Source organism: Gallus gallus, chromosome 3 (genome assembly GCF_016699485.2).
Source record: "Gallus gallus isolate bGalGal1 chromosome 3, bGalGal1.mat.broiler.GRCg7b, whole genome shotgun sequence".
In the NCBI taxonomy this organism is placed as follows: Eukaryota; Metazoa; Chordata; class Aves; order Galliformes; family Phasianidae; genus Gallus; species Gallus gallus.
The window spans coordinates 51,102,536-51,128,372 of record NC_052534.1 but is presented as its reverse complement, the minus strand read 5'-3'; the positions used below and the strand labels follow the sequence as shown (position 1 = coordinate 51,128,372).

The window sequence follows — 25,837 nt, the reverse complement described above, 5'->3', positions numbered from 1 at the left end:
TTGCAGGACACAATCCTCCACCAAGATATAACCTGAAGGACTCTGCAGACCCCTCAAAGCTAGCACCACAGAGACACAGTGCTACTCAGGTGTCTCTACTGTCATATTCACGTGCAACTACAAACAACAGACAGCATTTTATGGGATTTTCATAACCTACTGTTATACTCATGCTGCAGTGACCACGCATAGTGCATACTCATTTTCAAATTCTCTTTTAAAGAATGTTAAAGACACTTAGCCACTGTAAGGGACACAGGCTATGTATAAAATTCACACAGGAAAAGCGACCTTTTATCTCAACACTTAAGAGCCCTCACAACATAATGGCGAACAATTCCTTCTCTACCTTTTCTCATGCCTCAGTTCCATATGGAACAACTCAAAGAGAGGACTCACTTTGTAGGATCACAGGTACACCGTGAGACCACTCACCCTTGCTTTCACCCTCTGCTGGAAAGGAGAAGTTGTAGCACAAGAAGCAGCTTTGGGATTTAATGAACAAATCTGGTCTGTGTCCAAGTGTAACAAAACGACTGCAATCAATCTTCCAGTCTATGTCAGGCTGCTGTTAAGGTCGATGAAGTTATCCAATACAGTGGCTTTCATAGGTAAAAAGAGATCGGCTAATTTACAGCACTTATTTTTCCATCATTCTAAAGCACTGTATTTATCCCAACCTGTGCACCAAGAAGCTAAGTCGAGCTAAAGATGTAGCAGCACTTGCACAGAAGGGCATTCAGAAGAGAAGCTTTTACACTGAAAGCACAAACTTTGTCCATTTGTTTTTTCCAACACTACACTTGCGATATTTACATGGAAAAAAACTCCACGGTGGCTCTAGGATTTATTATGTAGTCCAAACAATGAGCTCAGGAACGCACTGTAGGAGAATTTGATGGGTTAGACAACCTATGCAGTAGCCTTCTTGCTTTCCTCCAGACAAGCAACAGTCAAAACATTACTACAGACAAAACTAACCCCATTTTTTTGTGTCCCGCCCTCTTATAAATGCTGTTAAGAACAAGATGAGATTCTGTGGGAACAAGTAACACCAGCTGCCTTCTGAGACTCAAAGTTGCTGCCAAATAAACATCACAACATCCAGGTGGTGCACTTCATGCCATGCTGCCCCCCTGCTCAGGGCATTCGGTAATGTCTGGCTTTCTGACGAGCAGACCTTTTTTCCTCCAATTGGCCTTCCTCTATTTTCCAAGACACACTCTTCAACACAAAACTTTGTGAAAATTAAATTGTTACCAAGGAATTGTTGGTATTTTAAGTGCGTGTTAACACTGGAAGAAAAAACTTGATATTCCTCACAAAAATCTGTTGCAATATTTTTCTCAAGTGAGAAACTATAATCATTATTTTTAGCAGAAAGTGGAGGAACAACGAATACTTTCCTGATTAAAAGAAAAAAAGCAAAAATGGCCAAGTGGGCACTTGCTCCCCAGAGGCCACATATTCTGCATTCTCTTTTTTTCTGCATGTATATACATGCACACAGATTTTTCTATGTGCACACATAAATATATGCCATTTATATTTTAGCTCCACGCATCTCTCTCAGGTTTTTTCCTGGACGAGAATGACTAAACACGATTCACCTAAAAATAGTTTTCTAAAAACTTACACAAATCATTTTTTTTTTCTACCCACAATCTGGGTTATTTCAAAACAACTGAATGAAGCAAATCAGAAACGATTTTGTTTTAGATTGTGCCCTGGGAACTCAATAATCGTATTTCCAAATACACAATTCAAAATTAAAAATGCTTCAAAAATACACGTGGCAGCTTTTTTGTGGCACTAAGGCTACAATTCAAATGTTGCTGGATCTTAGCTTTTGTTGTGTGGGTTTTTTTTGGTTTGTTTTTGATTTTGGTGTTTTGTTTTTTGTTTTTGTTTTTTTTTTTCCCCTAAATAACACTAGCAAAGACAAGTGCAGCAACCAGAGTGAAATCAGTTGTGTGAAGGAGTTTGGGCCCAGGAACAGAAATGGAATTGTCCTTAACAACACAGTCGGCATGCTTGGAAGCTGATGCATTACAGGACGTTTTCTTCACAACAACTGCTGTATTACCAGACAGCACATTTGCATGATGCACGCGATTTTACTCTTTCTTATTTCAAAGTACTGTTGGGACAAATTTTGCCCTTGGATAAGCATGCTCAGGCCCCACTGAAGCCAGGCAGTGGAACTTACAGCCATGTGTCCAAGAGCAGAATTTGTACCCAGTGTTATAAAGAAAGAAAACTGTTTAGTGGATAAATAATGAAGAAAAGGAATTTATAAAACAAACAAGCAAGCATTAAAGTAGAATTAATTACAAAAAAAATAAACAAAAACCAAAAAAATCAGAGCCACTTACAGGGCTTGATGGAGTCTTTGGCCAGCCTGGGCTGCTAATGCTATCACTTTCATCTCCATGAAATGAGGAGATGCTAGCAGAGCTTGGGGACATTGGGGAAGGGACTGGCAGGTTGCCTGGGGTTGGGGGCTGAGAAATACCCTGAGAGCTGTAGCTATCCTGTGGTAGAGGAATAAAAAAAAAAATAATATGACAAAGGCAGGGAAAACTTTATTAAAAACAAAAAAATTACATCCAGTTTAACAGTGACCAATTTTTTATATATAAAATATATATAAACAGAGAGACACATACAGAAAACACACACATATATAAATATATTTATATATATATATAAAGTATCAAAACAACATTGTTAATTAGTATAATTTGGGAAGTTTGCTGGATGCTTGGCTAAAGTCACTAAGCCACCATGCTTATTTCAAGCTCACATGGAATGCTAAGCATGGGTTTCCCCTTATGAAAGAAAGAAAAACAAGCCGTTCACCTTATTTTATCAAATAAGGCAAGAAAGCAAAATATTAAAGTATGTTGCTGCTGCTGAGCCGGCCAAAACAGGAAGCCATAACTGAAGGCAGAGAAAAATGGCTGCAAGTATTGAAATCAGGCAAGACCCTTCGTCCCCACCCACCTGGCACAGCTGAACCCCCACGCAACTTTTGCCTTGGGTAGCTTTGCCCCCGCAAGTTAAAATGCCGTAAGAACTAGTAACTTTCAGATCCACACAATGAAGGAAAAAAGGAAAAAAAAAAAAAAAAAAGAAACAAACAAAGAAATTGCACGTGAATGGAAACGCATGCAGGAAAGAACAGAAGTGGGTAGGCCAAAACCAGAAAATGGACGACAACACAGCAGACTCCTGCGGGCTAAACCAACACCACGTGCGAAGTGGTAAATACCTTTGACTTGCTCTCGGGTTGAGGGGCTCCTTCTTCTTTGCCATCTGCTTTGAGAGGAAGGGGTAGTTTGGACTCACCGGGTGTCATCATATCTGCAAGACCCATAGGTGCTAATCGAAAACAGGAGAAACAGTTAAGCATGACTGTGTTCGGCTTGCTAGGAAAAAAATGCTTCCCGCTGCCAGACTGCGGTGACACGTGAAGCAGAGGTTATCCCACCTCTGTCCTTTCATTCTGGCATCCGGAAACCTGGACACCTCTACAGTTGAAGCGAGGAAACAAAAGAAATGAACAAGGGAAGAATGCAAGTGCCACACAACAACAATAAAAAACACTTTGTGCAGAAAATCATTTTTCACACCGCTGGTGGTCTGCAGCTGTTCATGGATCTGACCACTACGTTTTAACAGGGCAACAATCTACTCTAACTACTCCACTTTTCCTCTAGTAGTAGACTAACACAGATGAAAACCATGCAGACTTTGCTTGCCCTTTTGAATCTGAGGAAAAGGTTGAATTTCCCAACTATACTTCTGTATTAAAACTGGTGTCCAGGAGATAATCACTGTCCCTCTCCTCAGGGCGCACCACTCAGCCGTGTGAGCCTGAACTACAGAATTACAAGCTGCAAACTCTGCTCTGTCAGACAAGTGGCAGTCAACTTTTCCTCTTGTGCCAAAATGAGGTGCAACTGTAACCAACACACAAATGCCCTGCTCTGATAGGGGAATGGAGTTACTTCTCAGGGGTGTGAGGGGTTTAAGGTTTTTTTTGTTTTTTTTTTTTTCATTTCAAGTGCTAAGTATAGTGATATTGCTGCTGGCTTCCTGGACTTCTAGAAAGATGCAAGAAACATTCAGATAAATACACAGAAAATACTGGGCAGTGCAGGTGCTAGGAGGTACCATGACACCGAATCAATGCAAATAACCAAAGTTAGCAACAACAGCAAGACACCAGGCACTTCTTTTCTGCAAAAAAAACCCACGTGCTCAGCATTTGTGAAAGACTGGATTATCTTCCCTCCCTCTCCCTCTTTTTTCCTCTCCTCATGCCCTGCTTTCAAAGAAGGATCAGAGATAAATAAGAACATAGGCTAGAATAACCTATAGGGCAATGAAAAAAGAAAAAATACATATCCCAAACTCACAAATTTTAAGAATCAGCAAAGAATAATTTCTTAAAAAAAAAAAAAAAAAGGAAAAAAAACAGAATGTGATCATTAGCAGACTGGTGTGCCTCTGCAAAATGACAATGCTGGCTCACACAAGGCAGCAGGCATGCTGCATAGCAAGCCAAAGAGAGGAGGGGGAAAAGAAGCTTTAAAATGCTTCACAGATTGCCCACTACAAAATGATTATTGCACATATTCATGTATTACTATGTTTTAGAAAATAATTAGTTTTAATTACAGCAGTGAGAGCACGAGCAGGACTCTGGTGAATACGCTGGCAAGCTTTGCAGTGCTAATTTGCTAATATCTTTAGCATCACTGCAGGTTGAGACTATGGGTCTGCCAAAAAAACCTACCCAGCCATGTGCCATGTGAGTTTACAACTGTATGCTCGATATTCAGCTTTGAACGGCCAGTGTTTTTCATGGGCACATTTTCTTGTTTTTTTTCACGGTACATTTGTAGCCCAATCAAACCCTTAAAGTCATCACTACACATAAATCATAATCGAGATTTAAAAAAATTTACTTGCAATACTTAAGATTTCAAGAATTGGAACAAAAAGCTTTTTTCAAGTGATGCAGCTGCAGAGAAAATCTATTGGGATCAGCTAAAAATGCTGTTATTTTTATGTATGTGTGCGAAACCTCAACAAAACAGCCAAGCAATATTATACTGGGAAGCCAGCATCCACTAAGTGTGTGATTTGTATGCATTTTGCCCTTACAGTGATTGAAGAAGTGGGGTATTATGGAGCGAAGGATGGCAGATTAACACGTTTTAGTTTTGAGTTCTGGAGTTTAAAAAAAGTTACTTTTCTTTTAGGTATGTTTTTTAAATACACATACAAAATGGTCAAATATATGCCACAGCCTGGTTTTGAACTGGGATGCAAAACTGTCATACAAAATCCTTTTTAACACATTTCATGCTGTGAAAGCACCAAAGAAGACATCTCAGTTTTAGTTAAAAGCAAAGCAAAAATGACCCTTCCCCTCTAAAGCAATTTTAGAAAGGTCAAACAAAGTAACATTAAAAATCATGCTTCTTCACTGGAATTCAGCATGGCCAAATCCTCTGCTGGTCTCTCCCTGTTACGACGCTGGCAAATTATTTTCTGTTACAAAGAACAAAATATTTCTGCCTGTTCCTGGCAGCCCTATTTCTACCAGAGCTCCTTCACAAAATCTCTTTTTCAACGAGGCTTCAACTAAGATCTCATGTAAAGGGTAAGAACTCTAGGCTGCAACAAAACACATCCTGACTGTATTAATTATATTCAGGAATATAAAAACACCAACTCCTTTCGTGTACTGCAGATTTCTTGTTTTGTGACATATGCATATATAATTTGGTGCCCAACTATCAGGAGTTGGAGACAATTACAAACAAAAGACAAATGAAGCTCACGTACGTAATTTGCTTCTACCTTAAAGAGGAGAACTGCAGGGGTTTGACTACCAAATGGTAAGGTCTCCCAATAGCTTTCACCTAACATGCTTCCACAGCTACTTTCCATCCACTGCTGAAATGCTGTTTCATAACTTCTTGCAAATGTACTCTCCAGTGATTTGCAAACAGACACTCCTTCACTTTTCAGCAGAGCAGTACAGCCAGAACATTGTTTTGACCCTTTCTGAGCAGTGAAATACTGTTATTGTCACGAAACTGCTAAATTAAGACACACTCTCTTTCTACAGAGGCACTGATAATTCTGCGTGTGAAGTGTAGACCGAAAGAGAAAACATTTCAGAGAGGAGGGTAACAGGAAAACCTTGACTCAGAAAGTGCTGTAGTGTACTGTGAATAGGTTTCAAGTACTAGCCTCTGGCTTATTATAAGAATTTAAGAGCTAGAATGGTTTCAAAAAGCAAGTATGGGTCAAGGTCCTGAATTAACTATTCCACACTGAATTTAATGTACTCAAAGGCACATATTGACATGAGTGAAACTGTAGCAAAGTATTCTTTTTTGCTAAAGGCTGTGCTATCAGTCCCAGAAGATGATGAAATACTGTAAGAGCAGCAATACACAAACATTGTTTTTCTCTTTATTGCAAACGCAACAACAAATCACACTCTACAAAACAGAATATTACATCCTTTGTAAGACATTTCTCCCTCCCTCCTGCCCCTAGCACTCTCCCTCCTAAAAGAAAAAAAAAAAAGAAAGAACAAGAAAAAAGAAAAGTAGAAAATTTATGACTCATGTGAAGCTGGCAAAAGAATCCCCGCTGCTTTAATACCCACCAAAAAAAACAACCAACAGAACAGGGACAACAGCATTGCCTCATATCCTCCCATGAATGGCCGTTCCCCTGTGGGTCAAAGCACAGCCTGAGACACTCCGGCTCTGTTTCTGAGACAGGCATTTGGGCAGCCAGGATGTCAGCACCGTGCTTTCCACGTGCCTACCCAACCTCCTGACTGCGGGGTGACCCAGGCACGTGGCTGGGGATGTGGGTAGGTGAGCTCCAAGAGCTGGCTGATTTGCAGTCACACTGACCACCAGGTTACGGTCACCGCCTGTTTGGAGTCCAGGGGATGAATTACTTCAGGTGTTACCAACTGCCAGTGCCCTTTGAAGATTTTATTTAAACGGGCTTTAAATAATTGCTCATATGAAGGCATATATTAGGGCAAAAAAGAAAGAAAAAGGAAAATAAATGGAGGACTTCATTAGTCTGAAAAATGAAAACCAACCAAGCTACAAAACAGAGAAAAACAATTTACACTTCTAAAAAATGCTTCACGTTTATAAATATAATTGCTTTCTCTCTCAGAGGTCCAGCCAAATAAATACAAAGTCAAAAACATATCATATATGAAAATGTAAGTGTTCTATCTACTTTTAAGAGCATCCTTTAAATTTTTTCAGCGCAAATAACTTTTCCCAGAACTTCACGTTTTATGTTAAGTATTCCTATGTTAGAGATTCGTTGGGAACAACAGAACTCAGAGAAATGAAAGGTTTCAGTACAGCAGAGGTGGCGGCAGTGAGGAGAGGAACACCTTCTGACTGTTTTGTTCACCTTCAGAGGTCGAAGAGGGTATGAGTACAATATGGAAATCCATGAGATGCAGACTGTATTACTTCTCTTTCAAGCCAGTTTTCACTTGACTTACCAAGGTTCACAGCATGATTTTTTTTTTTTAATTGATGTTGGATTTGTAAGTTCTCTTTTATTGTATTTTTTAAAGCCAGAGTTAGAAAAATGGAGGGAAAAAGGATATAAAATAAATATGGGAATGTGAACCCTCATGTGACACACAGACAGTGGAGGTTTTTACCATTTTTCTGTGTGGCAGTTTGTTTCATAATTGTGAAGGGATCCTGGCTTGAAGCTTTAGGTGTTCTGGGTGGGACACTCTATTAGAAGGACTCGACTACATTAACCTCATAATTTCTGTGCTCCAAAACTGCTCCATATCAGCAAAAGCTGCTGCTGTGCTGTTTGACCAACAGCTGCTCCTGAAATACCAGGATGCAGAACTGCAACACGACATTCCTTTTGATGGTTATATTAATTAAAAATAAAAATAAAAAAGAGACAGCAAAATAATTAAAAAAAATCAGCTGGTAACAAGGAGTTACAAACACTAATAAAAACAGGTGGCAAGAAGCGTTATATGCAGTTATACGGAAGCTCTGCAACCATGTAAAAACAATTCCAAACAATATCCTCATCTTCTGCTTCATAGAGCCAAACCTACAACTGCATTTCATTACAATAAATAATCCGAAACCTACCTTCCATCCCCAAAACAGGCAACTGCACTCTCAAAATCCAGAAAACCAACAGAAAACAATCATTCCCTGTTGCTTACCTTATTTTTGCATTGACCTGTAATTGAAACAACAGGTATCCATGCTCAGTGCATGTCAGCAAGTTAACCCTCTCACTTGACTCCATCAGCAGCTACTCAATTGCTTTTTTTTTGGCCCTACACACTGACTGAACCCTGTTTTTTCTGACTGACGTGGCTTTATACTAGCGGGAGGAAGGCTCAGGAGCCAGGCAGTGGAGTTGCTCTTTGTGTCACAGATAATAACATTTTTAACCTGTATGCAGGCTCCATCTGCATGTTCTCCACCTCATCACATGCAGTGCCTGGATGAGAGCAGACCCTGCAGTGCCCCCCAGCTCAAGCCAATACCATTTGAAGTGCAGCATTGGCACTTTTAAGCTCAGCCCTTCGTTCCTCTGGCCCAGACAGAACGGGTCAGCACACGGGGAATGGCAGCATTCCCACTGCATGCGCCCCAGCAGTGTACTCACGCCCCATTTTCTCTTTTCCCCCCTGTACCAACGCATTCTGTGTGCTGTTGGAGGCTGCCAAAGTGACAGAGTATAATCTAGATGCATGTCTGCTCACACACAGAGGAAAAGTGGTGCGCTGAGCTCCTCCACTTCATCTTGCGCATACTTTCTATTGGGTAACCTTTGAATTAATAAAAGTGGAACAAAAGAAAACCTCACAAATGCACTGGCAGAAAAAAAAAAAACCTGATAAATGTTTAAATTATTAAAAATCCAATATTTCAGAATGCATAACACAATAAAAAGAGTATGACTACCCCATACAAAAGACTGCTAGGATAAATGGCCTTGCATTGAACAGATTTCCACTGTATGAAATAACGAATGGCTGAATTATCTGAACAAAAAAACCTCTGTGAATCTTCCTTTAAACTGGTTATTCCTTAGGAATACATAAATCTTCTTAGGCAGGGCACTCTGCCATCTGTTTGCTGTTGGTTATTTTTGCAGCTCTGGGGGCCGAAGGAAAAGGGGGAAAAATTACTTCTGCTAATAGCAAAACAGAATTTATAGCACAGTTTCAATGCTCAGAAGTAATTTTATTTCAGCAAGCCAGACAAAACACATAACTACACAAACAAAACATAATATTACCTGGGACAGCTCTGGTGGGGGAAGAGCAAGCTATTATCTAATGGTCTTTTCAATAGCTTTTCTCTCTTCATTCAGATGGTGGAAGTGTGCTGTCTGGACTAACCAAGAGCTTTCAAGACAGACTGGAAAAGGTCTTTTTTTGGTTTTGTTTTTTCTTTTTCTTTTTCTTTTTCTTTTTCTTTTTCTTTTTCTTTTCCTTTTCCTTTTCTTTCTTTTTTTTTTTTTTTAAAGCCTGCTGATTAACAACTTCTATTCAGTTTCTTCAGCTAACAAAAATGTAACAGTATTCTTAAAAGATAAGACGCTCCTAAGTATCTCAGGAGCTCCTATATACAGCACAGAAATGCTCTGGTCATACTGGACACTAGAATTTCATAGGATTATTTTCTGCCTGAGAAGCAGGGGAACATAAAATTAACAAGAAGGGGAAGCAGGGAAGAAGGCATAAGATGAAGGAATGAAACAGGCTAAGCAATAAGATACTGAAACACGGGCTCTTGGTAAAATACAATTTAAATAGTAAGGTATCTTTAAAGAAAGAAATAAACTAAATAAAAGCAAAAAGTAGAAATTCAACTTTCGAAAAAAAAAAAATCTGAAAGAACAGTTTTCAAAAAGATTGAATGTAATCAGTAAAGCATGCACAAAACCTCTGTGAGTGCAGAAAGTACTTTGGAAGATCCACTTTAGAGTACTGAAACTCCATCTGAGCCCTCCCAGTAAAAGAACTGGTCTTTACTGAAGACTGGAAGATAATTGTTAGGATGTCAAGCTGAATATGGATTATAAAGCATATTTGTGCAGAATTATATTCACCTGTCTTTGAACCTGCACACAAATCTGCAAAGAACTCTAAATTCACAAGTCACAATGCGAAAGATAAACCCAACAGCTACGTTAAATGTGCTTTGTTTGCAGAAGGAAGCTATGATTAAATTTCAACACTGATATTTAAATAAGTAAATGAAGAAACCCTATAGATGGTTATACAAATTCTGGAAACACAGTAAATACGGCCTGTATTTTCAGAACAGAGTAATTATTTTAAGTGTCCAACTTACAGCGTCTTCAAGTCCGAGCAGGTGCACATTGTTTCTTTAAACCAGCATCACATTAAATATCTGAAATTGCAACCTTAGGAAGAAAGACACTGAAAGGCAAATAGCAGCCTCTTCAAAGATGAGGTTTTTCTTGTCTCTCCCTCTCTCGCAGACACGCACAAAAATATACATTTACTTGCAAGCCAACACCTATGTCAAACCAGGTCCGAGTGCCGCTGCAACTTTCAAAACACTGCCCTCATCTACATGCTGTGCAGAAGGACGTCATGAAAAATGTATGTGTTATTGTACAAAAAATGTGACAATCTTAGCCTAGTTTTGAATCACTCCAAACTACCCCAGACGGTGGTGAATCGAATAAAAAATGCTATACTCTGAGCCACCAGCTCAGGGCTGGTAACTTTAAACACATGTTTTGGAGGAAGGCCACTCCTGAAAGGTTACCCACCATTACCTGTTGAACTGTTCACCATGTTAGGCGCCATGCTGTATGGAGGAGCCTGCGGGTTCATCAAGCCCGAGCTGTTGTTCATCGGCTGAGTGTAGGGGGAGCTGGAACCCATAATACCACTCTGATTCATGGCAGGAAAATTGCCTTGCCTACGAGAAGAAAAAGCACACACACAGTGTCTCATTACGTACCTCATTGCGGAAGATGCTGTGGTTTGTCAAAAAGTACATCTCCTAATGTTTGCAAATAGCTAAGGAGAAGGCACGCAATTAGTTCACCTTACCTACATGGGGAGCTATTAGTCTTCAATCAGTTACTGTACATCTAAGACAGAATTGGATGGAACACACATTTCAAGAAATTGCAATACACAGTATATGGAGGTTTTACAGTCACAATCTATCAGCACAAAAATATAGGTCACATTATCTACTCTGCCTAGGTTTGGCATAAAAAAAATTCAGAGTGAATGAAAATTTTGACCATGTAATACAAGTCCTCACCTGCCACAGCTCAGAACACAGTGAAATGACCAGGAGAAAAATGGGTACCAGGGAATCTGTTTCAGATTTGTTTGTCTGATATTATCAAACACACCTTGTTTCCTGTAAACACTTCCAGAGTCAGGGTTCAAAAGAGAACACCAACTGCATGTGAGCATCTGTCTTGAGTGTGATTCATGACCAAAAGTGGCATTCACAGAAGTCCCAATGAAATCATATAAATGTAACTTCCTGCTTTGCTTTTCCTTCAAAACAGATTCTGTGTGTGGATGTTTTTGCTTTGTTTCTTTTTTTAATCACATAACAGATGTTCCTGTTTCCAGTATTGATTTAGGGCCCAAAGTCATAGTTAATTTAGCAAATACCATTAAAGTAACCAAAGACGTGACTGCAGCATTGAACAAAATGTCCATTTTGTTGTACATGCTGTTTAGGTCCAATCTTTCAAAAAGCTCTGTACATACTATGCACTGTCAAAACAAGAAACCTCAACAGAACTGTTTTGGTTTTGAAAGTTAACCCTGTATCGATAAAATACTTTCATAATTGAGATTAATCTTTGTCTGGAAAACTGGAAGAATTCGCCACATCTTCAAACATGAAGATTTCAGACAAAGTATTTTTAAAGACATAACTTCAGATGCTCTTCAGCACTTGCAGTGCTTCATCCAACTTCAAGAACATCCTTTTACTCTTTCTATCCACAATTCATTTATCTACCTTTTCTTGGTATCATTAAAGACTGCACATTTTATGACACGTGTATGGACATACAGCTACACATATAAAATTGTATCTATAAATAAAAGCACATGCACACATACACTTATTTGTATATTGATAGCATGCATAGGAAAATAAAAAATTCAGATCTCTTTCTTCACTGTGCCCTTGTGAATTTATGCTGTTCTTCATATACATAAGATAAAAAAGGAAACGGCCAAATTTTGTCTTCCATGGCTTTGGTACCGGTCTGCTTTTTGTCTTCCTCCCAGGAAAAAGAGAGCATCTAATTTTACTATATAGATGGTGGAAATTGCACGTCCTTGTATCAAGATGCAGTTTTACTATAAATTCTGCTTTTCGTTATTAAAATTATTTCAATCAAAACAGAAAAAAACCCCAAGCCAACAACCCTGAATAACTTCAATGGCTTCTTGTCATCCCCAAACTCATGGCACATTCTTAACACAATTGGTTGAAATCATTTATGAGGTAGAGGAGGAAGACCATTAAAGCAATATTTGGCCTAATTTTTCTTGACACATTGTGAATTTCTTCAAAGGAAAAGAGAGAGCGTGTTATCTAAATAAAGCATATTTTTCCAAGTCAGTTTTGTCCTTTGCTCTCTGAAGACAAACTTTTCTTCACTCTTGCGAAGAGGCAAAGGCTTTCTTTTGATATGAAGGAGACAACTGCCATACAATGTCATTTCCCTGATGAAGCTGGTAATGCATAGCGGAGGGAAAAGATTTAAAATGCACAGTGGTACAATGCTCCAAGGGAAAATTACAAAGGGAAAAGAGAAGAGCAGGACCATTTGGCAACAGCTTTAAGAGATTTCAGTCATACAAGCAAGCTTTTATTATGTAAATATTGTATCTTAACACTCTCCTCCCCCTTTTAATTTAGTAAAAAAAATCTATATCTCAATAAATGCTGTGAATTGAAAAGTTCTTTCCATGCTGGATAAGTGAGATTCTTCCCGTTACTGGGCAAAGATATGAACAAAGATGAAGAAAGTGTATATGTGCATTTTTACTTTTTAAAAAAGGAATAATAGATCGTGAAAGGTTCTTTTATGGAGGGAAGATGGGATTCTGGAAAAGACAGGCGTCTCTACAGGTATCTGTCTCTCCAATGTCCTTCATTTGCTTAAAAAATACACTGGAGTCTTGTACCTTGCAGGTAAGCTGAAATTGGTCTCAATCTACTAATATTTCAACACTATTACTTCCTATAGCATGTATATCTTCTAAGATGTGGGTCTGTTCATTGTCTCAAACTGAGGTACAACCTATTTCATGTTACCCACTTTGGACATCAATCTCAATTGTAGTTCATGGAAGCACTCTGCTGTACAACAGCTTTAAATCAAAAAGTAGGAAACTATTTCCAGTTGAGACAGAATGGAAATTAAATAAAAGGAATATACTAGCTTGGCCAGGACAGCAAGAAAACAACCAAAGTCTACAAAATTGCTTCTGTACCTTGAAAGATCTGAATGGCAGAACCTCATTTCAAAATTTTATCTAGATAGGCAATGCCTTTCCTTGTCATCCTCCCATGTAATGTCACACTTAGAAGGGATACCACACTCTATCTGGAAAGAGCCCAGCAAGTGACGGACTCAACACCATTCTTGCACAACTCCGCTCTTCCCCCCTCCCCATGAAAGCACAAACCTGGAGTACGCAGGAGCTAACTCAGCAACTTCGAAAGGTGACATCCTGTAAAAATTATTTTATTCTGAGATTGGGTGCAGTGTGCAGTACGGAGCTTCTGCACATATTATTCTGCTCTATGATGGCCTGGAATGGAAAGTTTCTTAAGGGAGAAATAATCAGGTATTACTTCAGCCTTTAATTCTCATTCCACAGTGGGCCTCCTTTGAGTAAAGACTGCCGACTGTGACAAATTGTGCTGCATCAGTGCTGTAATATGAAGTAGAGTCCATTAAGAACTGAGCTGAGATCACCGAATTCATTTTGATTAACCTCCAGGTCACTAAACACTTATAAATATGTTACATAGCAGCTGCTAAACATATTTATATATGCTTAAGGTCACAGCATCATCTGTTGGTTGTTGGAGTTAAGTCAAAAATCTTATGTTTCCTTCTGTGCAGCTTTTAAGTAAAGGAATATCCAATGTACTATTTAAGAAGTAGTTACCTCAAAAATATACTACTATACTCTCTCCTACATCTCCCAGTTCCCTCCCCCATTTTTCTGGGAGGCTAAACAAAAATAAATACTTTCAAAAACTGTTTGCTGTACACGTAGTGACATCTAATGGCAAAAATTCAAGTGACTGCCTATGAATTCTATGGCTTAACAAACCCAGTAAAGGATATGATTTCACAGTATCACAGAATCATAGAATCATCTGAGTTGGAAGAGATCTTTAAAGGTCACCTAGTACAACTCCCCTTCAATGAACAGGGACACCTACAGCTAGATCACATTGCTCAGAGCTCCACATTTACCATATAAACATCAGTAGTTGCGTTGCTTATGGATAAACCAACTGATAATTAGGAATAATAATAAGAAATTAAGAAAAGAAACATTTTTGTTGAGGATAACAAAAAATGTCTTAATGGTGAGATACAGTTGCCCTCCAAGGGAGTGAATGAAATCCCAGTACCTGACATGTATGCACACACACACACACACACACACACAACACAACACAATGCATCAGAAAATGCTCTGGTCAGAGAAATCCTGCATTACGTATTACCAGATGACCTGTCAGGTATTTTCCAGCTGTAACTTGTCTTACATAGTAACTCCAGATAGTGTATTTTTCTGCATTTAGAAGAAGAAACAGCTAGCTAATACAAATTTAGGATTATGCTATCAGTTTGAAGACCATACTTAAGCATACATAATTCTTCTTTCTGATCTAGTGTTACAAGTACACCTCCAAGAATTCTGCGAGTGGAAGAGATTAAAAATGGGAAGGGGAGGAATCTGCTTCCTACTCTCTTGAGAATGTACTAATTTACAGCACTTGCATAATGTCAGAGCCAGCTGATATGCTCGAGGAAAGGCCTGTCACCCAGGGGGATCCAGAAAGGCTAGAGGAATGTGCTGATGGGAACCTCATGAAATTCAGCGATAGGTACGCCACGCAAGGTAGAGTGAGTCCCCTGCAGCGGTGTGGCTAGGGCTTGAGTGGGTCGAGCAGCTTTACTGAAAAGACTCTAGGGTTACTGGCAAACAGGGAACTGAGCAGGAGCCAGCAGCATGCCCTGGCAGCAAAGAGAGCAAACAACATCCTGGGCTGTGTGACCTGGAGCACAACCAGAGATTGAGCAAAATGATCACCTCCTGTAGTCAGCATTCATTAGACGGCATTAGGGTATTGTGTCCTGTTTAGGACCCCCAGTAAGGGGGAGAATGATAAACTGGAGTAACGTTCACAGAGAGTCCTTAAGATGGCTGGAGTACTTGCCCTGGAGGGGCTGAGGTACCCGGGCTGGTTCAGCCTGAAGAAGATGCAGCTTTGGGAGACCTAACAGCAGTTCCCCAGCACCTACAAGAAGGTCAGCAAGAAGACAGAGGTGTATTCTTCACAGTGGGGCAGGGTGGGAGGATGCAAGACAACAGACAATAGATAAAACGCGAGAAGAACAGACTGGATGTAAGGAAGCCGTTTTTTCCAGTGAAAACTATAATTTGGTGGGGTCTCTCTGTCCTTAGAAGGTTTCAAGACTCAAATGGATAAAGCTCTGAACTCTCAGGTGAGCCTGCAGTGAAGAAGAGATCAGACCAGAGATGTACTGAAGTCCCTTCCAGCATGAATGACCCTGTGATCCTAAACTACACCTTCATTGTGCTGCTGATGGTCTGTTACACTATCAGGTCCAAAATTCAAAACATTTCCTTTTAAGAAGGTCATGTTCTGCTCTTTTGTTTTCCTTCATCTGCAATCTACACATAGCTTAATTTGCACGTAATCTCTCTTCTCTGCAAAATAAGTAGCATCAGATCTAATTGTGTCTTCTGAGCTAATGCAGAAGTCCACATATTTGAAAAGAGGGGATGACATGCAAGATCTGGTCATCATTAAAAAGCAGAACAAAGAAATAATGAGAAAAAAGAGCACTGACAGTACAAAGAAGCACACAAGCGATCACAGCTGCTAAGCAGTGTCTCTTATATGGAGATGTCTTTCTTTAATTGGATCTGAAGTTACCAGTAGGTTACTGTGCTGTCTACGACTGCTAAAAAGAAGTCACTCTGCAGCACTGAGACCTTGTGTTGTGTACTTGCTGGTATGTGATTTTGGTCCCCCTCAGAGCTGCCATCTGATGAAGGTTTTTATTGGTGTCTTCCTCAGATTTGAACAGACAATTGACTACAAAATGAAATTCAGAGGTGAGTCCAGTACAGTTGTGGACAACAATGAAAGTGGACTAGGCTTCTCAGAAGAAGAAATGAAGACACAACTTTTTGTATGGAAACACATCCAAGCTCAGGCTTTTGCTGTGAGCAGCGGGATCAAGTTCTCTGACTTAATGTAAATTTTCTGGCATGCATTGGGAACTCTGCACTCTCCTCTCAATCTAAACCTGTAAGACTGGAGCAAAGCCCTTCATGTAGTCAGAAAAACCGATCCAGCTCCTGAAATGAGCCCTGCGGCAGCCAGAACACGGGGGATGTCAAGCACTAAGACCTGCAGGGTACAGCTGAAGGCTTGAGAGGTGGAGGGTCTAGGTGGGCTGGAGGTGAGGAGTTTGGGACGGAGAAGATGGAAATAGAGTACGTGGAAAAAGAAGAATGAACCACAAGGATTGGGAGTATTGTTATGAGGTGCCAAAAGGGTGTTAGGGACGGGAGGGCGGTGGATGCACCAGAGGAAGAAGAAATGGAGTGACAGAGAGAGGAACATTCTCTGACAGAGTACTGTCATTCCCAGAGTGAATGCAGGGCCTCTCAGACAGATCTGTCCACAGGACAGGAGGGGTTCAGAGGGGAGCCTCAAAAGCAGGGTGCTATGAGATATGCCTTCCTGCAGCTCCACAGCTCAGGTCCCCAGCACGGCAAGACCGAGGCTGGCACCATGTGACAGCGAAGTGACAGCAAAAGAGAGGTGCTGGAGGCACATGGGAGCCAGAATTGCCTCTGCAGCCACGGGGGGTTGGAAAGATGTGGCTGTGGCCTCTGTGAAGCCGACAGTGCTCTGGCAGCAGGGAATGGCTGGTGAAAACGAAGATGCGTGGTTCTTGTCCCAGCCTCCATGATGGGCAGGCAGGGGACACCACCAGAGAGATCCGCAGCTGTGAGCTCAGGTCATTGTCACAGCAATTGTAACAGCGTCACATATATCCTGGTAGCCACAAGCTTGCACCTACTATTATCTGGACTTCTGCATTCTGCTTCACGATGTTTTCCATGGTACCTGCTTAAGGCAGGGATTTCTCCCAGGTATCCAGCCCTAGGCACTGGACCTGGAAAATTATCCATACCATGACCTGGCCACTGGAGCGATTGGCTGGTGGAGGAAATTAAAAGAAGGCCCACAACAGGAGCTCATGGAAGTTTGCCATTCTCACTCCAGATCTTTAACCTACATCAGTTTTGCAGCAAACACGCTGTAGCGTCTCTGGGGAGCAATTTATGTAAACATTTTAAAAGGAACATTTTTTTCTTTTAATGCTGACACGCTGCTAAGGTGGCTACCTGATTGCAAACTGTGAAAATAACTGCGTTAGCCTGCACTCACAAATCACAGCATACTGTCCAAATTGCCCTGCGCTTGTCTGTGCCAGGTCTGCAGCATGACAGTATTTCCTCTCTCTTTTAAATGTCAGAGTATGATTTGGGGGGTTGTTATTTAAACACACTGACCTGCACAATAACCAGAAGTACTTTATTTAAATCTGTCTTGAGCTGGGACTAGCCTTAAGCACTTATAATCTGTCATACTCTGACACCAAATGGATTATTATAATGAGAGTAATTCAGGAGTGAGACCTGCAAATGCCTTCTCCCCGGAGAATTCACACATAAACATGTGCATGCAGATACATATGCTCTTTTGTTATGGGTTTTCCTTAGTGCTATAACGCTATGAGCTTCCCTGGAGAAATCGTTTCTGTCATCAGGGGACATGGGAGAACTGGAGGAGGGAGAAGAAAGCACGGCAAAGTACACAGCAACAGCACTTGTTTTGCTCTGATGGGAAGTTCATCAGTGAGTCATCGCTGTTAGCAAAGGCCAGTACACACAAAATCCAAACACTGGCTTGAAAAACTACAAAAAGGCATTAAAGGCAATTCCCATGCAAATAACACAAATTCAAAATCACTGTGTATGAAAGCAAGGTATCCCCCTCACATGTTAGCTGCTGCTATAGATGTGCTAACCTGAATTTCCACTTCCTCCCTTTGTTGGACAGGAAAGCTCACGGTTCACAGTAACAAAGTTTTAGACAAGCAACCATGGTGATGTGGCAGGCGTTAGCTCTGCCATGAAGCCTTTGACAAAATCCATTTTTCAGAAGGAAAATGTTACACCTATGTGTGTGCATGCGTGACAAGAGGGGCCGAGGCTCTGCCATGAACACAATGCTGAAAAAAAGCCATGAAACAAAAATGAAAAATCATCCCGATTTGTGGTCTGTGTGTGTGTGTGTCTGCTGACACTCAGCACACGGATTGAGCACTGGACTGTTCTGTGCATCGACCAGGCCTAAGAGGCAATGCTAAAATGGGGAATCATTTTCTAGGATCGTAATTACATGATAGTGCACATCACCTTGCAATCCACTGCAATCTGACCAAATACACTGCCTGTTCTGTTGGTCTGACTGATCTAAAGATTATTATATTGTGGCATACTTTGTGGGAAGAAGAACAGAAATTGCTTTTCTAAACATACCCATTTTTCTTCTGATTATGTCCATACTTGTGTCTTTAGCATCATCACCATTACATATATTTTACTGAAAATCTACCAAGGAGGGAGGAGAAACTCAAAAATTAATTGCTGCTATCAGACTGCTAACCCCCACCAAGAAAAGCAGCCACAAAACCTTACGCTATTATCATCATATTAAACATTTTTGCAATGAAAACATATGCCTGACACCAAGCACGGAAGAGCAACACCAGAGGCAGATGTAATTCATGAATGTTCGTGCTAATACAACATGGCCACACAACATCTGTACTGCTGAACACGGGTTGAAATCATCATAAATGTCTCAATCCCATTTTATAGATAACAAAAACTGAGGAAGAAATCCAAGATTAGTAGTGACCTAAAATAAGGCAAAAATAATAGTAAAATTGTTGAATTCAAGGAGGAAAACAGCACAAGCCTGCAGAAGTAAATCCTTAACTTCATTCAGCAGGTCAGGGGAGGTGGTCTTCCCCCTCTGTTCTGCCCTGGTGAGGCCACGTTGAGACTACTGTGCCCAGTTCTGGGCTTCTCAGTTCAAAAAAGCAGAGATCTCCTAGAAGGAGTCCAGTGGAGGTCCACAAAGAGGATAAATGGCATAGAGTGCCTGCCATAAGAGGAAAGGCTGAGTAACCCGAGTTTGTTCAGCCTGGGGAGGAGAAGACTGAGAGGCGAGCTGATAAATGTATATAAATATCTAAAGGGAGGTGGGAGGCAAATGGATGAGGCCAGGCTCTTCTTGGTGGTGTGTAGCAACAGGACAAAGTTGAACATAGGAAGTTCTGTACTAACATGTGGAAGAACTTCTTTATGGTAACAGTGATGGAGCACAGGAACAGGTTGCCCAGAGAGGTGTGGATTCTCCTATGGAGACATTCAAGACCTGTCTGAATGCCTACCTGTGCAACCTATTGCACAGAACCTGCGTTAGCAGGGGGGCTGGACTTGATGATCTCCTGAAGTCCCTCCCAACCTCTGTGATTCTGTCATCCTGTGATATGCTCCCATACCCCATATCAGTGTGTGCCTGAAAGTCAGTAAGTCATGAAGGATATTTAAATTAAATACTGTAGTATTCTTTTCTTTTTCTTTTTTTCTTTTTTTTTAATGTAGCAGCTATTTCCCTTTGTTTTTATAAAGCTCCTTCTGCATTAATCCAAGTCTTTGTGGTCCAAATTTCACAGTGACCACAGCATTTGCTTGCTAGTCTTCAAACCCAGAGGGATTCCCTGAAATGCCCTTATTAGACAGTATTCTTACAATTGCAGCCAGACCTCCACACTTGAATTTATTTGTATAAGAACAAATTAAGTCCTCCGTAGTCAGTGCAACCTGTGCTAGATAAATGCAATATAATCCTGTGTGACAGAAAACACAGGACTACTGCAAAGCGGGCCAAGTGAAATGGCTTGTAATCCCACTGCAGCTCTGCCCTTAGTGACCCCTGCCTACCTGCCTGACAACACAGATTTAAACAGCAGCTCTCAGGGCAGCGGCCGGCACGCTGTCCCCATCAGATAGAATATCTCAGCACTAAAAGGAGATATGTTTCTGAGTCCAAGAGGAGTGTGTGCTGGGTAAAAGAGAGATGTGTACAGCAAGCAAAAGCATGCATGAGCTGGGTTTCTAGAAAAAAAAATATATAATAATTGTCCTGTACAGCATAAGGCAGCCAAGCTGAATCAGAGCACCGCAAAGGGTGCATTAGCCTGGTGTGACTTGATAGCAAAGTTAGGAATGACTCATATGACTCTCTCACTATGTACCTTCTATTTTTGTGCACGTTATAAATAGCTTTATTAAAAAGTCGGAAGGCCCTATGAACTCTCTCCTAGAATGATGACTTGAAAGTGGGTAAGTATGTTCCCAGTACACTCATAGCCCAGAGGTCACCAAAGCGTGGTGCTAAAAAGCTGCAGGAAGCTAAGGACACAGCGTGTATCCCATCGATCCAGTTTCCTTGGGTGTGGCCCGACTCCGGTGCTCCCTGCTCTTTCATCTGGGGATGCAATTCTCTTGCTGCCTCTCACCTCCTTCTTTGCAATGCTCGGTCACATTCTCGCACTGCTTTTGAGCACCACTCAGCTCCACTGAGCTCACTGTGCTGGCAATCAGCTGAAAATCTAATAAAATCCTGATCATTTCATGGCAGCTCCTCAATGTATCTTTTCATAGTAAATGTCATCTGTCTGACAGCATGCTGAACGCAACTGTGCATGTGCAGCAGCATGGAGAGGAAGTTCTCCAAAGGGATTTCCCAGCAGACACATTTTCACTTACCTATCTTTGCCCAATAGCCTGGAGCTATTACATGTTTATCAATATTATTACTACCACTATTACCGTCAGTCTCGGCATTTTGGCACTCCAGACAGTTTCACAGCAGCAGAGTGGTGCATATGTCAGTATAGTTTCAGCTGGCTCTTTTCTTCATTTTTGGCTCAGGAGATGCCTGAAACCTACTGTGACAACTGCAACAGGTATTTAATTAATGTATTAGAGGCAGTGGTGGCTCTAAAAAATACAAAACCCTTACTGCTGTTACTGTTTAGAATGACTCTTACAATGTTACTTATATGTCCAGTTAGAACAGATGCTCCCATCTGAGCTCCATTACTGGAGTGAAGGGCTCTTTCCATTCATATTTCCCCACACAACACTAAAAATTATTTAATTTTCTCCCAACTATCACCATTGCAAAACATCACCAAAGCTTAAAACTGCTGTAAGACCCCAAATCTGCCTAACGTTTTTTATGTCTCTCACTTTCACAAAAATCCAAGTCTGTTCAGTCACAGTCCCGTAGTTGCACAATATACGCGCCAAATCACACACGGCGGTCGTGGCATTGGCTTTCTTCACGAGTCCCATGGAACAGATGGCTATTCTCCTGTTTTCTTCTGACTACTTCAGCAATTTAAACTAGTGGGTCTTCTGGCAAATAGACAAAAGTGAAAATCTGGCTTTTTAACCTCAAGCATTTCTTGCCAGCCTAAAACGAGCACTCAATCTAGAGTCCTCCTTTGTTCTTCATTTTTGTATTGAAAAAACATCAATTACTGAAGTACTGCACTCTTAACACCTTAAAGATCACATTTTGAAGTTCAGAATTCCTATGTAACATTTGATTCTAAGGCAGAATGTTAATAAACTACAGCACCATTTTGTTGCAAAACAGTACTTCTACTTAGGGAGCAACAGCCCTCCTAAATACTCAAATCAAGCCAAAAATAATCACGGCACAATAACACTCAAATTAGAATAGTCTTTAGATGACCAAAAATTTGCATTTGTGACTCTGAAAATCAGCCCTCCTTCCCAGTACGCTTCCACAAATTAAGAACTGTTACTTTCCAAGGGAGGAAGGGAGTAGGACTTGAGGTCTCTGGTTAATCTCTAATGGCATGAACAGCATACAGCAGTCTACTTGATTGATGAGTAACCAAAAAAGAAAAAAAAAAACATATCCCCACCTCACTGGTTGCCTGCATGAGCTCTGCAGCATGGTGACATCCAGGGCTCCAAAATGATGGATTTACCCTTTAGTGAAACAAAATTCCAGATAAAAACATATTTCTCTCAGTCTCCCACAAGAAATGGCTTTGGTGAGCTCAGCACGTAAAGATTCTTCCTGTCCTTACAGAATTTTATCAGCAATTTTGAGCTGATCTACAAAAGGCATCTCCATTAAAAAAAAATAATAGCAGTGAAAGAGCAGTTTCCAGCTCTCCCTTTAATACAGCAAATGCATACAAGCTAAGCTGTACTTCACTTCTCCTAATACATTTCAGAAGAAAGTCAAACATGGGTCTGCTCTGCAAAGTAAAACAGGAGGAAAAGAAGTCCCCTTTTTTTCTTTTAAAACAAAAGAACAAATAAAAAACCCAGCTTGATACAAATGAGCATTTCTCATTACGAGGGAAGAGGCATGGGACCTTTTGAAGAAAAAATGTCAGTACTGGTTAATAACCCCATTAGGAATTACAATTAAAGGAATCGTTGATATTTGGACTTTAACCTCTCAGATCTCACAAACTTGGCATAGGAAGAAAATATTCCACTGGTTGCTGAAATGTAGCCAGCCTCAGGTGGTGGGAGTGCAGCAGCTACGCAGAGCTCTCAGCATCACCATGCAGTCACTTTGGCCAAGAAGCAATACTGCTTCATCCAGCTGAAGCCATACGGGGCCTTTTTTTTTTTAAATTTGGAAGCCAAAATGTAGTTTCACCGACTGAAATTTACTGCTTGGGTATTCAAAAAGCACTACCAGAAAGCAAGGTGGGGCTCATTTCACTGTGATCTGTCAGGATCCCTGAAGGAAATCAGAGCTCTTTGGAAGAGTGAGGTGCTGGGGAGAAAGAACCCACATTTTGAGACTCGAGAATAGGGAACAGGCCGAATTTGAACAGCAGTGATTCCTTCTCGGTAACTGTATACCAACGTTGAATAAAAGGCTGGGCAGAAAGAGCCTTTCTGCTAGGGGCTTATTTCAAAGGCAACAGATAACGCACCCCAGCATTGGCTCCAATTATGCCTCCCAGTCCTATCTTAGCCTCGTTTACTTTGGGGATTTCACAGTTGGCAGCCTTTCATCTAGAAGTAGCCTGGTTTGAATAAGCAAAGAGACCTGAATGAGTACTTAACCTTCCTGCACTCCACTGCACTTCCCAGCAGAGAACAGCACCTCGGAGTTTAAGGGGAAGAGAGAAAACAATAGAAAATATATGCTCTCTCCAGGGATTAAAGACATGAAGTTTTATAGTAGCACTTCAAGTCTTCCTGCTACGTAACTACAGCTTTTTAAAATCACAATTAGAATTTTAAACCCAAAGCATCAAGATCAAAAAGGCTAGACTGGAAAACCCTGCATAGGAGTTGACAGGATCTAGGATGTAAAATACCTGAAAGAGTTTGGTCTTTTATTTATATTATTATTCTTTTTAAAAAATTTATTCGCAATTTCTGCCTCGTTCTTTTTCCTTTTGACATTTTAATGCACCATGTCCATTACTATATTTCCTCGCCAGTACCTCCTAGTCCATCAGAAGTGCTGCATTACCTTGCTGTTGGAGAAAATAATATGGAAAAAGTGCTTTGCTGGCACCAGCAACATGGAGTATGAATTATACATACACAGCAGTAGAGAAACGCTGATGGAAGGTTAGTCTGTGTATGCGCACAAGTGTGAATGCGAGTATGTACACACACAGGCTAAAAAGAAGACATAAAATATACGTTTTATCTCGTTTATGCTAATTTTAAACATTCCTCTGTACAACAGAAATCCTCTAATATCACTGTAGCTGTTTCAGATCAGTCTGGGGACAGAACACAAACTTCTTCTTTTCACTTCAGCATGATGGGGCTGCAGTAGCTACTCTCACTGACCTGAAGGTGTACTGGGAACCAGTCATTCACCAGCAAATGTAGACACTATGGGTTTTAATTATCCATCAACAACGGACAAAACAGTGTACCTTCTCACTGGAGAAAAAATATCTGTAACTTAACATACTTCATCTGTATGTTTACCTGTAACTTAAATATTGTAAGATTTCATCTTATAAAAAGATGGACGTAAAACCTATTCATACACAGCTGCACACACTCCTAATAAGTAAGCCCCAAATACCTCTTCCCTTATGATGTGAGCTCTCTACAGATCGTAGCTAGTATGATCCCAAAGCTTTTGTTCTTCCTGAATTCGGGAGAACAGCTCAAGTCAGAGCCAGTCCTGTGGCTCTGGAAGCCTTAGAGTAGCAGATTCTCCAGGCTTCTCTATTCCTAAGGATTTGTCTAGGAAAGCAACAGGTGAACTAAAAATCTGAAAGTTATAAATTTTGCTTCCCTACAGCTACCCTGGAACTTCAGAGTTTTTATGTTTAAGAATCACAGAAAGCACACACACGTACGTGTATTGCCTACGATTACTCACCCCTTTGTAACCCACTTTGCTCACATTATGCTGAAACAACTGCTGAGCAGCTGAGACAGAACCACATTTTAAAGTGCCTAAAAATATGTCAAAGCAATGTTACATCGTACATTGCTACAGAAACTGAACACCATTTCTCAGGTGGCATAGGGAGCAGCAAACAATAATGTAAATATGTACCTCAGATTTAGCAGCTTGGAGACCAGGATTTAAGATGGCCAGAGGTTGCAAATATCTAAGCTGGGTCCCAATTCCTCAGTTTAATAAACTATTCTGTCTAAATTGTATCCTCTAAAATCAATGAAATTGAATTCTAAATTCAATCTTTAAAAAAAAAAATTGCTGTAATTTACAAAATTGGAATATGCAATCCCAAGAAGCATATTAAGGCAGAGTACACTGAGTTCACAGACACTGCATTCAAAGATAGGATTGCTCCTCTCGTAGGCACATCAAAACTTCATTTAGTTCAGGTACCAGTAACTGATAGTTGCACCAGCAAAAGGCTCATTTACCCATCCAGTTGAATGTGTAAGCTAGTATGGAACTAAGCCTCCCTAAAGCTGCACTGCTATTTCACAATTACGTTTTTGTATTTCCACATGCAACAGTCACATCTTCAACTGCTTAGAAAACATGCTCTGAACGACGCTCTTTGCTGGCGAGAGATAGTGAAAGTCATGGTGACAAGCATATGGCTCCAAAAATGTCTGTTAATTTTGTTTATTTTTGATTATTGACCTAATCATTCTCTGAAGTCTGCACGGTTGTAGCAAACACAAAAGTTCACAGTGAACACAAAGTCCCCAGAAGTTTCAAGATGGGCATCCACAAAGTGAGGAACTCAAAACTGGCTAGAATTTTGTGAAGATATAGGCTAATTTTGCTAT

The 25,837-nt window shown here is 40.5% G+C and overlaps 1 protein-coding gene across 9 annotated transcripts in view; it reads right to left on the bottom strand.

Moving 5' to 3' along the window:
- Positions 1-25,837, bottom strand: part of ARID1B (AT-rich interaction domain 1B) — a 320,001-nt gene that overhangs the window by 30,195 nt on the left and 263,969 nt on the right. For 3 of the 9 annotated variants that reach the window (XM_040698557.2, XM_015284236.4, XM_046939368.1), the window contains 3 exons: positions 10,879-11,024; positions 3,275-3,384; positions 2,376-2,534 (listed from right to left, as the gene is read on the bottom strand). In XM_040698557.2, coding sequence (XP_040554491.1) covers positions 2,376-2,534; positions 3,275-3,384; positions 10,879-11,024 — 415 coding nt within the window. Of the gene's footprint in view, positions 1-2,375; positions 2,535-3,274; positions 3,385-10,872; positions 11,025-25,837 lie in introns of all 9 variants that reach the window. The other 6 variants (XM_015284230.4, XM_015284234.4, XM_015284235.4 and 3 more) reach the window with 3 other exon arrangements.